This window comes from Coregonus lavaretus, assembly GCF_964263955.1.
Source record: "Coregonus lavaretus genome assembly, chromosome: 28".
NCBI lineage: Eukaryota > Metazoa > Chordata > Actinopteri > Salmoniformes > Salmonidae > Coregonus > Coregonus lavaretus.
The window spans coordinates 2,373,083-2,386,795 of record NC_140015.1 but is presented as its reverse complement, the minus strand read 5'-3'; the positions used below and the strand labels follow the sequence as shown (position 1 = coordinate 2,386,795).

The following is a 13,713-nucleotide window of genomic DNA, read 5'->3' as shown; positions in this document are numbered from 1 at the left end:
TTTTGTTGTTATTCTGTCTCTCACTGTTCAAATAAACCTACCATTAAAATTATAGACTGATCATTTCTTTGTCAGTGGGCAAACGTACAAAATCTGCAGGGGATCAAATACTTTTTTCCCTCACTGTAATAAAATGGGATTTTCATCACACTCTCTCTACTATGAATTCTCACGTTTTGACAACCTACGCCCTTTGACTGCCCGCCCCACACACACGCACACACAAACACAAACACACACACATACACATGTGCACACACCGTCAAACACAAACACATCCAAGTAGGCCAGTGTGTAGGCGTGCAAACACACCCTGGCTCAAACATTTCAACACACGCAGCTTCTTCTCTTTGTAGGGCCAACTTCTCCTTTTTCCTCGATAAAATAAGCACATGACGCAATAAACAAACTGAAGCTACTCTTTAGTTACTTGGCATCTCTCCAACCCCACCTATCTCTCTTTTGCAGTTACCGAAACTGTTTTACAAATAATTTGATGCTCTGAGGGGAAGAGATAGAGATAGAGAGAGAAAGGGAGGGGGGAGAGAAAGAAGGGAGTTAACAGGAGGGAGGGAGGGACGGAGGACGAGAGTGAGAGAAAGGTGTTTCGTATATGTACTAGTGCACGAGACGTCATCCACACAGTACAGGAGTTAGCCTGTGCCTTTAAGGTGGATTCATAATTTCAACCCAATCGTTTTCTCCAAGCAACATGTCGGTAAGTAAGATTAAAAAATATAATCAAATGACACACATTACATACACCTTAGCCAAATACATTTAAACTCAGTTTTTCACAATTCCTGACATTTAACCCTAGTAAAAATTCCCTGTCTTAGGTCAGTTAGGTTCACCACTTTATTTTAAGAATGTGAAATGTCAGAATAATAGTAGAGAGAATGATTTATTTCAGCTTTGATTTCTTTCATCACATTCCTAGTGGGTCAGAAGTTTACGTACACTCAATTCGTATTTGGTAGCATTGCCTTTAAATTGTTTAACTTGGGTCAAACGTTTCGGGTAGCCTTCCACAATAAGTTGGGTGAATTTTGGCCCATTCCTCCTGACAGAGCTGGTGTAACTGAGTCAGGTTTGTAGGCCTCCTTGCTCGCACATGCTTTTTCAGTTCTGCCCACACATTTTCTATAGGATTGAGGTCAGGGCTTTGTGATGGCCCCTCCAATACCTTGACTTTGTTGTCCTTAAGCCATTTTGCTACAACTGTGGAAGTATGCTTGGGGTCATTGTCCATTTGGAAGACCCATTTGCGACCAAGCTTAAACTTCCTGACTGATGTCTTGAGATGTTGCTTCAATATATCCACATAATTTTCCTTCCTCATGATGCCATCTATTTTGTGAAGTGCACCAGTCCCTCCTGCAGCAAAGCACTCCCACAGCATGATGCTGCCACCCGGGTGCTTTACGGTTGGGATGGTGTTCTTCGGCTTGCAAGCATCCCCCTTTTTCCTCCAAATATAAAGATGGTCATTATGGCCAAACAGTTCTATTTTTGTTTCATCAGACCAGAGGACATTTCTCCAAAAAGTACCATCTTTGTCCCCATGTGCAGTTACAAACCGTAGTCTGGCTTTTTTATGGCGGTTTTGGAGCAGTGGCTTCTTCCTTGCTGAGCGGCCTTTCAGGTTATGTCGATATAGGATTAGTTTTACTGTGGATATAGATACTTTTGTACCTGTTTCCTCCAGCATCTTCACAAGGTCCTTTGCTGTTGTTCTGGGATTGATTTGCACTTTTCGCACCAAAGTACATTAATCTCTAAGAGACAGAACGTGTCTCCTTCCTGAGCGGGATGACGGCTGCGTTGTCCCATGGTGTTTATACTTGCGTACTATTGTTTGTACAGATGAACGTGGTACCTTCAGGCGTTTGGAAATTGCTCCCAAGGATGAACCAGACTTGTGGAGGTTTACAAAAAAAAATTCTGAGGTCTTGGCTGATTTTTATTTATTTTCCCAGGATGTCAAGCAAACAGGCACTGAGTTTGAAGGTAGGCCTTGAAATACATCCACAGGGACACCTCCAATTGACTCAAATTATGTCAATTAGCCTATCAGAAGCTTCTAAAGCCATGACAATATTTTCTGGAATCTTTCAAGCTGTTTAAAGGCACAGTCAACTTAGTGTATGTAAACTTCTGACCCACTGGAATTGTGATACAGTGAATTATAAGTGAAATAATCTGTGTGTAAACAATTGTTGGAAAAATTACTTGTGTCATGCTCAAAGTAGATGTCCTAACCGACTTGCCAAAACTATAGTTTGTTAACAAGAAATTTGTGAAGTGGTTGAAAAACGAGTTATAATGACTCCAACCTCATTATAAACTTCCGACTTCAACTGTATGTCTGATCTAAACTGATCTGGATAATAATAGACAGATTATGGCTTTGTGACGGTGACTGTTTGAGGAGGCAAGAAAAAGGAGGGAGAGATGTTTCGAAAATACAATCAGATGTACTTTCATAGGCTTGTGTTAAATGTACTGACATGCTCTTGTAGTAAGAGGGACCTCCAAATGTATCGCTTCATAATTATTTTTAAATGCATTTTTAAATGCAATTTTCTTTAAATACGTTTTTTTTAATCAATCGGTCTTTGAGTCTTCATCTTTTATCATTTTCTTTTTTATTATTATTTTTAAGACAGGCCAACTTACTTTTAGACCCCCCCCCCCAATTATATTATAAATAACAGTCAAATGGATGGTGACATCGTGGACAAGAATAAACAAGAAGAAGTAGTGTTGGTAACGTCAATCATTTTCAGGTGTGTACTAAGCAAGCATTTTACATCTACAGCGGTCCAGACAGTGGATGCTGTGAGGAGTACGTGTGGGAATGTACGCATAAAATAACCTCTCCATTCCGTCTTCCATTTCTTCCTTTACCCTATAATCTGTCCTTTTCTCTATAGGTCTCATGCTTTTTTGGGTTCACCGTTGCTGCAATCTCTCACGCTGCACTTGAAATAGACAGCTGATATACAGAAAAGTGGCGTGCAGGGGAGGAGGAAAGCGGAAGGACGAGAGAGGAAGAGAAGGGTTGTGTCTTTCCGGCCTATTTGCACCCAAGTACAGCCTAGTGAACCACAAGCCCAGCAACCAGGACAGACAGCAAGAGAACAAAGTCAAACCATCGATTATTAACAAGAGCATTAACAAGAGCAAGGCCTGAAAGAAAGGGAAATTCCGAGAGCAGTGAAGATCAAAGCCTGACACCCAATCGTAGTCAAACCAAGAACCCCGGTGGCTGATGACGGATTCTAGAATGTACATTTTTCTGCTCTAGTCTTGTAAAACAAACTTCCAATACCTTTCAAGCCACAACGCTGTCGCTGACTCACCTCAGAGAGAGGAAGACAAACGTAATCTGAGAGAGATCAGCAAAACCCTTCAGGGACGGTTGACCTCTGTGACCCCTCTCAGTTCTTGCCCAGTATGGAGCGGATACGGCTGATTTTCGGGGCTCTGCTCCTCTCCCTTTCTCTGCCCAGTCTCCCTGCCCAAGATAATGTCACCGTCACCGTACCTGAGAATGTCACCATGGCAGCACCTACTACTGAGGACGTCACGATTGCAGCCTCTACACCTGAGACCACCATCGAGACAATGACTTTTCATTCGGTCGTCGCCACGGCACAGCCCGCCACTGAAATCATCACCCCAGTAACTTCTGTTCCAGTACATACCACTGATCCCATCACTATGGTAATAACAGACCCTGAGACCACCACCGGTCAGGTGAGACCTCCAAATTCTACTTCAGAGGCTGAGACGATGACACCTTCCCATGTGACCACTGAAGGGCCTGTAGATACGACCACTCCACCTGGCCCTAAACCCACACTATCCCAAGACGTCCTGATGACCGCCTCTTATCTCCCAACCACTTCCCAGGACCACCTGACTTCTGTTATCCCAGTCTGGCCACTCCACACCACCCCTCGTCTGACAGAGGACTCCTCTCCTACACCTGAACCTATCCACACTGCCTCAGAGAGTACTGCCAGCCACACAGAGGGACTTACCACTGCACCTGCCTCCCCATCGGTCAACGCCGCTCCCGGCCATGCCACGACCCCCACTACCACCCACACCTCCACCTCCACAGATCCAGACTCTACAGTGGCCGAGGTCGTGGTGGAGCGAGGTCAGCCCAACTTGTTCTGGGTCATCATCGTTGCTCTCCTGGTTGGGGTTATATGCACCGGCATATTCTACTGCGTATGTCTGATCGTCAGACGAAAGAAGCAGAGCCGCACCGTGAACTTTGAGTCCAGCTTCCGGAATGGGACGAGTTCCAAGCGGAAGAAAGGGGCGGAGGAAGACGCCTGGGCGGGGCCAGTGAAGTTAGGGGGCGGGGACAGGGAGGAGGGTGAGGGCGGGGAGGAGGGAGGGAGCCCAGAGGACAACAAGACAGAGGGGGCTGGAACGGATGTGGTGCTGAGCACATTCATAGTCAAAGAGACTGAGGAAGAGAGGGGTGGGCCTGATGGGGGAGTAGGAGTGGCTGGGAGCAAGGAGGCGGAGAAATGGGAGGAGGAGGAGCCTCTGCTGTACATTGATGAGGGAGTGTAGGAGGGGCTAGAGAGGATAGCTGCTCCTTCACTCTCAAAATCTAACTCTGAGAAAAAGAGAGGAGGGGGGCAACGGAGAGGGGGAAAGTGAAAAATAAATGGAGAGGGGAGAAGGGAGAAGGGAATGGACAGAAAGAAAATGAGAGTGAGAGAGGGGAGCAGAATGGAGGAGCTGCATTCTGTCTAACCACTGCAGTTTAAAAATAGAACAGTGTTCCAGGAAGGTTTTTCTAGGTGATAATTGTAAAAGTGTTTGATATTTTTGTACTACTGAAAAGGCCTTTGACATTGTATGTATGTTCTGTCAACATAACATGGTTGTGTGTAAAGCCATAAGTTTTACCCGTTGTATTTTGTGTGGTGCTTTTTCTTAATCATTTTTTTGTTTAATAAAGTTTTAGGATGTGCAGAGAGCATGTTCTAGAATGAAGTTGTTGAACTTGACTGAATGAATACTTTTTGCTTAACAATTTGCAGTCTTCAAATTCACTTTATTTCTGGAACTGCTTGAATCAATAGCACTCAATTCATAGGGGTGAATCTTAACTTCTACTAAGTCGAATTCTCACTTAGTCTCCCATTGACATCAATGCATGATTAAGTGAATATTCAACTTCAGTGGAAGTTAGGATTTGTCCCATAGTTTAGGCTTTGTTTACTTGATTTGATATGTGTTGCTGATTATGGCCACTAGGTCGTGCCCTTTCCCTATCTTTATGATCAGAGAACAGTTAAACTATGTGACCTGCAGTAAAGAGCGTGGTGACACACAGGTCTTCTGTTCTACTGGCCTGCTTTTTCTCAGTTGCATCTGTTGCAAACATCTAGCAGAAAAACAACAGGTACCTCAAGCAGAGATCAAACACAGTTTTTCAGTCAAAAAACGAAGTCAGGGAAAACCCTCTGATGTGATCACACATGAAATCTAGAGATACAACAACCGCTTTTACTAAGATTGATCACTGTAAAGGCAATGTCTTTGGTAGGAAATGTTATGTGTGTAAGCCAAATGTTCAATTTTATCCTGGTCAAAACTCCACTACACCCCTCAACCTCCCTCGACCAAATGTTCAGGAAGGGGAGGAAGTGCGTGTGTGTGTGTGTGTTGGGGGAGGGGGGAGGGGGGAGGGGGGTGTATACAACAGAATCAGAGGAAATAGAAGAGAAAAAATCTACAACTATGGCAAACAAATGCCTGAAATGTCTCTCTGCTCTGCTGAATAGGATAATCTTACAGAGAATGTTTCTTAGAGAGAGAGAGAGAGAGAGAGAGAAGGAGGGAGGGATAGAGAGAGATATGTGGTGAGTAAGGGGACGGGATGAGGAGGAGGAAGGAGCGGTGGAGGAGGAACAGCAAAAAATTATGAGGGGAGGGGGAGAGCAAGAGAGAGAGAGAGAGAGAGAGAGAGAGAGAGAGAGAGAGAGAGAGAGAGAGAGAGACAGAGAGAGAGAGAGAGAGAGAGAGAGAGAGAGAGAGAGAGAGAGAGAGAGAAATAAGAGTGGCAACAACAGTCACATCTGGAAGTTATTGGAAAGTAGAGAGAGCAAAGGAGAGAAAGAAAGATAACTATTGTAATAGAAAAGATAGAAGAGTCAGAGGCAGAAAGGATGAACAAACTCTAGATGTAGGGATAGACTTATTAAACGTATCAACTGAGCTAGAGATTTACGGGAGGACAGAGTTTATCTAAAAGTTGACAAGAATTATACAGTGGACAGAGAGAAAGGAACAGAGGAAACGAAAGAGAGAAAAAAGAAAGAAAGAAACTGGAATTCTATCCTAAGAACAATCCATACCAAGAGGGGAGGATGACAAAGAGGTAAAACTCAAATGTAGCTTTCTAATCTGGAGGACCGTTCAAAACAGAACAAAGCATCTGTTATTGAAATTAAATCAACTCGCCAAAGGAGAAGAGTCAAGAGAACAAAAGAGGAGACCCCTAGTCTGGAATTCTTCTACTCATTTGTCTGTCTATCAAGCCTGTGAGCCAACCGTCAGACAGGTACAGTAGGCTTCATTAACATACACACACACACACACATATGTTAAAGGTCTTAGCCATTGCTGATATGCCTTGTCTGTGTGCATGAATCCTAGTAATGGCACATATTGATTAATGATAAATTGGTTGTGTAAGACTGAGGCTAATTTATATTTCATATAATTTACATCAGAACTTAAGCCAAAGTAGTTATTTTCTTCTTCTGTAGGTCTGCCTCCAGTTATGTCCATTCTAAGTGTTGAACAAGTAAAATGCATTTGCATTGTTCACACTACTAACATCAATGTCGTTTTTCTTGATCAAGAATTGTTCCCCATTTTCAAAGACCGCCTGTTATTGTACATCTATTAACAAAAGAAGCACTCCTCTGTTTCATTCTGTTCTAAGTATTTTGAAGTCTATTCTACCACACTATTCTGCCCTCTGGCATCAGCATGCCTTTAGAATGAGCTCTACTTCCAGTCGTGTTATGAGTCATGTTTATCCTGTCTGTGGCTGGTCATGGTAACCTTCCACGACCGCCCCACATGAGTTCAATTAGCACGCACACACACACACACACAATTAGCAGTCCAGCAGGAGAAGGGAGGTTCCTTCCTGTCCGCTCCGACAAGCTGACTTCCTGTGTGTGGAACAGGTCACTAGATTCCACCACAGTGACTGTGTGACTTATTAGACCCCCTCCGGAACACAGGCTAGGGAACAAGTCCACCATACACACTGTACTGGCTGGCTAAGAACACTACAACCCCCCCCCCCCCCCACACACACACACAACTAACCACAGACACACCATATAAATACCTTTACAAGTAAACTAACCAAAATATACAAAACCATCTGCCACCACAACCACACCTCGAATGTGCTGTATGCCCAAGGTATACTTGAGTAGAATTAAGTAGATTAAACTTCTCAAGTCTTGTCTTGAACTTGTTATAACCTAATTAGCTTGAACTTGATATTAGTATATCGAATACTTTGTTCTCTCTCTGTCAGGATGTCAGCCTCTCGGAGGTGCCTGTGCTGCGTGAAATACCTCATGTTCGTCTTCAACCTCATCTTCTGGGTCAGTACCTTTACATCTCTGTCCTTTGGTATGCCTCAGTCATTTAAATTAATTACATACAGTACGGTACACCCATTGATTGAATCTTGAAGAATATAGCTTACCAAACAAAGTGGGAGGGTCAGGCTATTGAAATCACAGATTGGGCTTTTAAGCTCCAATTCCAGTTCTGATCTGTTTCTGGTCTTTGTCTAGTCCTGTTTGTGTGGTTCTATTACGGTGTTATTCTAGCTCTCTGCTTGTCCTGTTCTGGCTCAGTGCTGGTCTGTTTTGGTCTATTCCATTCTACATACTTACATAACATAAGAGATTGTAAATTCTGGTCTTAAACTAGTCTGATTCCACTCTGGCCTTGTTCTAGTTTTGTACTGGTTTTTCTGTGGTCGTGTGTCTTTTATGGTGAAGTTTGGTCTCTTTATTTGTCTCCCAAATTAATATATTTGTGATTCCAGATAAACGTGAATACGACCTTAGGCTGGGGAACAAGTTCACCATGCACCACATGTCATTTACAGTATTGGCTAACAACACTAGGAATTAGATACAAACTCTGAATTAGATGTCATAACGGGCCATGGAGTAAAACATTTTTTTAAAGGGTCACAAAGTGGAAAAACACATGATAAAGCCTCTGGTTGGCGCCACCAAGACATAAAACTACACTACAATAACTCTGGACATATGTTAGTTGGTAGGAACATATGGAAACACGCTCAACAGTAAGACTCCTGCCAAATCTCTACTTATGTAGGTCAAGCAGGCAGCATTGATGATTTCGCTCTGTTTTAGCTTTTTATAACACAGGGTAGCCTGGTCCCATCTGTAAGTGCTTTTACACATATAAACACATACAGATCTGGGACCAGTCATAACTTGGTACCTTTCCTATGTCCTTCTAACTATGGAGGCAACTATTTCTGACAGTTCACTCGAAAATATAAGTTTGTCCGACAAATAGATTACTTTTGAGGACTGAAAACATGGGTCAAACTTTGATTTTGGAATGAACTACCACTTTACGTATTGGGATTCACCCTAAGTCACCTTTTGTGTCTCCTGTCTCCTCTGTAGCTGGGAGGGTGTGGCCTGTTTGGAGTGGGAGTGTGGCTATCATTCACCCAGTCCGAGTTCTCCTCCCTCCCGCTGTCTTTTCCCTCACTCTCCGCAGCAAACCTACTTCTGGTCGCTGGGGGCGTCACCATGGTGACAGGCTTCCTGGGTTGCCTTGGCGCCCTGAAGGAGCAGCGTTGCCTGCTGATGACGGTGAGTCCCCATGACATCACAAAACATGGGTCAACCTCAACCATGTTAAATACCTTTACAAGTCAACTCACCACAACACACAAAACCACATACACACGCACAGGTCCAAAGGATGAAATATCTCTTCAATCTCTTCTAACCCATCCCTCTCTCCCATCTCTCTGTCTTTCCCATCCCCCTCTCTCTCTCCCTCCCTCCCCACAGTTCTTTGTAATCCTTTTGCTCCTAGTCTTGACAGAGGTGACTCTAACCCTGGTCCTCCATATCTTTCACAACGAGGTGAGTCCAGTCTACCATCCATCTACAACCCTCCTCGCCACTCACAAAGATCCAGTTTCACCCACTAATGTTTAACAACCCCAAAAGGGGGTCATTAGTAAAGTTTTACCACTATATTATAACTAAATGAACAACCAGTGTAAAAAACGATATACCGACACAGAGGTTGAGGCAGAAGACAAAGAGGTGATACAGTCATCTACATTCTAGAAGTCTTCTGTACATCTACATTATCCACTACATCTGTCTCGTATGCTGCAACTATATCAAGGCCCACACTTCACATCCTTCTCTCTCTCTTTCTCTCTCCCTCTCCCTCTCCATCCCTTCTTTCAGCTGGACACAAAAGCGCAGGATGAGTTAAAGGAGGGGATGAAGGATTACTTGACAGACGAAGGACTGAAGACGTCATGGGACAATGTGCAGAAAATGGTAGAGGGGGGATGGGGGTTAGGGGAAACCCACCAATCCCTAGTCTGTCACCTTATATGGTCCCTGTGTCTGTTCCGTGTATGTTTAGTGGATTTAGTGATAAATCACTTAAACTGACTGACGGTGATAGTAAGAACTTACACTGAGTACACAAAACATTAAGAACACAGGCTCTTTCCATGACATAGACTGACCAGGGGAATCCAGGTGAAACTCATTATTAGGAAGGTGTTCCTAATGTTTGGTATACTCAGTGTATGTAATTGGGTTGCCAAATCTATATTGTCCACAAATCAATTGAACTGTGCTGTTGCCCTCTGCTTGTTCATTGTTGTCAGTTTACAACAGGTTAAGGGCCCAATTCAATTCTGCATAGTAGTTGTTTTGGCGATGTTAGAGGTGTAACTGCATTAGAGCTGTCAAATCCACAAGCAACCCCTCCCTGTTTTTCATCTGGTCATTCAGTACAGCACAGTTTCCTTTCAATTTCACGTTCTATTACGTTTTGTGTACTGCACGCATCCCAGCTATGCGGATGTAGGCTATCCCGGCCTTAGTGATCATTAAAGGGCCAATCCGCAGTTTTTGATTTTTGGAAATCAGCTAACTTCCTGCATTTCAACACATTTTGCCATGGTGCAGAGTGAAACGTTTGCAGTTTTATAATGCTATTCTACACATTTTGTCTTGAGGCTAAGAGAAAATGTTGCAGTTTTAAAGCTGTTTTATAGCTCTCCACTGGCCATGTTGGTTCAACGTAATTTCATTGAAATGACAGGGAAACAACGTTGATTCAACCAGTGTGTGCCCAGTGGGCCATCTCATGCTTTTGTTCACATTTTGCCATGAGGCTGAGAGAAAATTGTGCAGTTTTACAGCTAATTTTCTGCAATTCTACACATTTTGCTATCATATTCTATCTGGGGGCCCCCCGACCTCCAGGGGGGCCCCAAAACCCCCAAAATAAAAAATAAAAAACGTTTTTGGGGGGGTTGGGCACGTGCCCTGGATGCCCGTTCGGTAATCCGGCCCTGTCCCCTCTCCTGTTTCAGGAAAAAGCTGAAGGATGGGCTGGAGAAACGTAACCACTCTCAAATTCATAGACAGAGCTATGGATGCCAGAGGGTTGTCCTACGAAGCACGCTAGATCTACTCAGGGTTTTCTAAAGCTAACCAGCTTCAGTTAGCTTCAAATTGCAGGTCAAGCTTCATCCATACTACAATGGTGGATATTGCTCATCCGGCTGCCACTAACTCTGGCAGGCTTGTAACTGCGCGTGCATGACGCAAATGGCTAGTCGAACACCCAACTCTTCATTGATCAATGCTGAAACATCAATCCATGGGCGAGTCAGTGCCACATTTTCAATTGTGCCGAAATCAAAATGAATAGTTATCTTGCAAATTCAGCAGTGTGAAATAGGCTTTTAGAAGTGCCGTTATTTTATTACTTATTGTTAATGCAGTCTTTGGTGTGCTTATCAATGCACAAACTCCTTTTTTCCCACTCCTATCAATATTAATTTATAAAGTCATACAAAAGTGTTACATTTCGTGAAGTTGCGTTCTGTCATTACTAAATGTGTAATGTGATATTTCAACCAAACATTTTTACATAAAACACTTTTAATAAATAAAATATTTAATCAGTCGACTTCCTCAAATTAGCCGTGAGTTAGCCTGTCCCGGAGCTGGTTAGTTCTGAAGGATTTGTTGTCATAGAAATGTACCTGCCTAAAAGGTGAGCCACGTTCGTTTGACCGGTTATACCTAGTTGAACTCAGAGTTGACCTAAGTTACCTCCAAACTTCTCAAACCTGCTTCGTAGGATACCCCTCGGAGCTGACCATCCATTGTTTTACTTTGTTTACAAACATTGGAGTAAAACAAGCTTATTGGGTGGTTCTGGTGGGGTACGACAGTTGAACTAAGCTCATGAGGCATTTATAAGTTATATTCTTCAAGAATCAATGGCTACATATCATTCATTTATATGTCCAAAAATGGATGTAGCAATTGCAGATTGTCCCTTTAAAGGGACCTTACTTAACCAGAGTCAGCATGCTACTGTAGCTGTTCCAGCCATTGTGCGAACACTAGTTGACATTGGCTCCCGAAACTACCTCTAACTTCCTTAATACTGGACACAGAGACATAAAGTGTCCATGAGTTCATCTGACTCTGCGTAAGTAGAATAAGGGCCAACATCTGGCACAATCCCTTTAAATATCCTTGATTGGCTAGAAAGTTATGTCATGTGCATACAGTATCAGTGAGTCTGAGGGGCTGTGCAGTTGCTGATCCAGGGACACATTTTTTAGGGACACACTCAGGGACACATTTTCAAACAAACAAACTAACAATCTGACAGAGCGAGTCAGAGACCAACAGAGATAATAACAAATATGCATTATTTGTTTCTTAGTTCAAGTGCTGTGGCGTGACCAACAAAACAGATTGGTACCTCGTGATCAACGGAACGCTCCCCTTTTCCTGCTGCTCCGGTGGGATGGACCAATGTGTTGAAGGATGGATCGAGGTCAGACCACTTTTCAAATGTAGGGGGGGATGGGGAGGAGGGAGAGTCAGGGGAGTCGAGGTTCAACAGCCTGCGCACAAGACATTTCCCAGCTGCCTACATGTCTTGCTAACAGAGTCCAGATGTGCGTGTGCGCTCACACTTACAAGAATGTAAAGAATGACCCTGACTGTGACAATACAATTTATTTTCTCGACTGCGTTCTTTATTGCTCTCCTTCTCTCTCACATCTGTCCTCCACTCTTCTCCCCCCTACCCAACCCCCATCTCCCTCTCTGTCCCCCACCTCCCCCCTCCTCTACTGCTCCTTTGCCCTTTTCTCTTCCCCTTTGTCCTCGTCCCTTTCCGTCGTTTCCTCCTCCTCTTCCCTCTCTCAGCCATGTTATCAGAAGGCCAGACAGTGGCTCCTGGACAACATTCTCTCTGTCCTGGTGTTTGGAGTCTGCATTGGCATTGTCCAGGTAACTACCACATATTAATAGATCAATCAATGAATCTCAATAAGCCAGGCTTGTATTCCACCAAACAGAATCATTGTTTGTCAACTAAATTTGATAAACACCCAGATTGAACTTAATTTACATGTTTATAAAGAAAGCTTGAATCTGGGTTATTGAGAATATTGAGTCTGTTGTGCCATATCTAAACTCAATAAACTAAGAAATATGAGCTCGCTCAATAAACTAAGAAATATGAGCTCAAAACATTGAGTTAAAACATTTAGGAAAGTTATCTGGCAAATAATTCACTTTATATGGTTTTGTGAAATATAGGTCACCATTTTTATAACTCAAATACATTCTCTTGTCGTTTCAGATCCTGGCCCTGATTTTCTCCCTCCTGATGTACTGCCAAATCCTCCGTGCTGAGAAGTACCTGGATTGATCTGGGACTGGTCCTTCACAGACAGGAGAGGCTGAATGAGAGACTCCCTAGCTGGCACAGAAAGCTCATGTAACGTTCCCTATATGTTTAAAAGTGAGCCTTACCAAAGCAAATAAAATGTAAATCCATTGTCATTTGTATGCATGTGAAGTGGTAGTTGTTGTGAACTTGCACATTTTGTAAAATACACTTAACCAAATGTACGAATCTCTGATTATGAATGTGGTAATAGTTGAAACTTGTTTTCCATATTGTGCGTATGAGGTGTTGTCGGTATGAATTCACTTCTCTTATAGTTTTGAGACAAGCGTAAGCTTTCATATACTTATTCAGTCCAATAAACAACTGAAGAGGTCATTGACTTGCAACAGGGTTCATCATTCTAATGAAATATAGATCACATATCATTATAAATGGACTTTCAAAGTATGCTATTAAATTATGATCTCCAGTCATAACACCAAGTAATGAAACCCAAACCAAAACAATGACTACACTGTACACTTTTTTTTTTTTGTAAAACACATTTATAGAAAAACTGATTTAAAAAAAGAATTGTACAAGTACACATGATTCTCAGAAATAAATACAATAGTGGCAAACTTCACGTGTGGTTGTGTAATAAAAAGCTAATGCCTTCTCCGT

The 13,713-nt window shown here is 42.9% G+C and overlaps 2 protein-coding genes across 2 annotated transcripts; both read left to right on the top strand.

Moving 5' to 3' along the window:
• Nucleotides 1-632: 632 nt before the first annotated feature.
• On the top strand, nt 633-5,037 carry LOC311104343 (uncharacterized protein). Its single transcript, XM_084146158.1, has 2 exons — nt 633-718; nt 2,937-5,037. The coding sequence occupies exon 2, from the start codon at nt 3,460-3,462 to the stop codon at nt 4,597-4,599; it is 1,140 nt and encodes a 379-aa protein (XP_084002284.1). The 5' UTR covers nt 633-718; nt 2,937-3,459; the 3' UTR covers nt 4,600-5,037.
• Nucleotides 5,038-6,074: 1,037 nt separating this feature from the next.
• Nucleotides 6,075-13,675, top strand: LOC311104348 (tetraspanin-4-like). The gene is made up of 8 exons (XM_084146163.1): nt 6,075-6,601; nt 7,601-7,670; nt 8,742-8,933; nt 9,138-9,212; nt 9,549-9,644; nt 12,070-12,183; nt 12,561-12,644; nt 13,000-13,675. Exons 2-8 carry the CDS (start codon nt 7,602-7,604, stop codon nt 13,066-13,068), a joined length of 699 nt encoding a protein of 232 aa, XP_084002289.1. The 5' UTR covers nt 6,075-6,601; nt 7,601; the 3' UTR covers nt 13,069-13,675.
• The last annotated feature ends 38 nt before the right edge of the window (nt 13,676-13,713 follow it).

What these genes read in the sequence shown, in the direction of transcription:
- LOC311104343 (XM_084146158.1), top strand. Translation starts at nt 3,460, where the DNA reads ATGGAGCGGATACGGCTGATTTTCGGGGCTCTGCTCCTCTCCCTTTCT.
- LOC311104348 (XM_084146163.1), top strand. Translation starts at nt 7,602, where the DNA reads ATGTCAGCCTCTCGGAGGTGCCTGTGCTGCGTGAAATACCTCATGTTC. An exon ending in TCTTCAACCTCATCTTCTGG is followed by an intron (nt 7,671 to 8,741) that starts GTCAGTACCTTT and finishes TCTCCTCTGTAG; the next exon opens with CTGGGAGGGTGTGGCCTGTT. An exon ending in AGCGTTGCCTGCTGATGACG is followed by an intron (nt 8,934 to 9,137) that starts GTGAGTCCCCAT and finishes CCCTCCCCACAG; the next exon opens with TTCTTTGTAATCCTTTTGCT.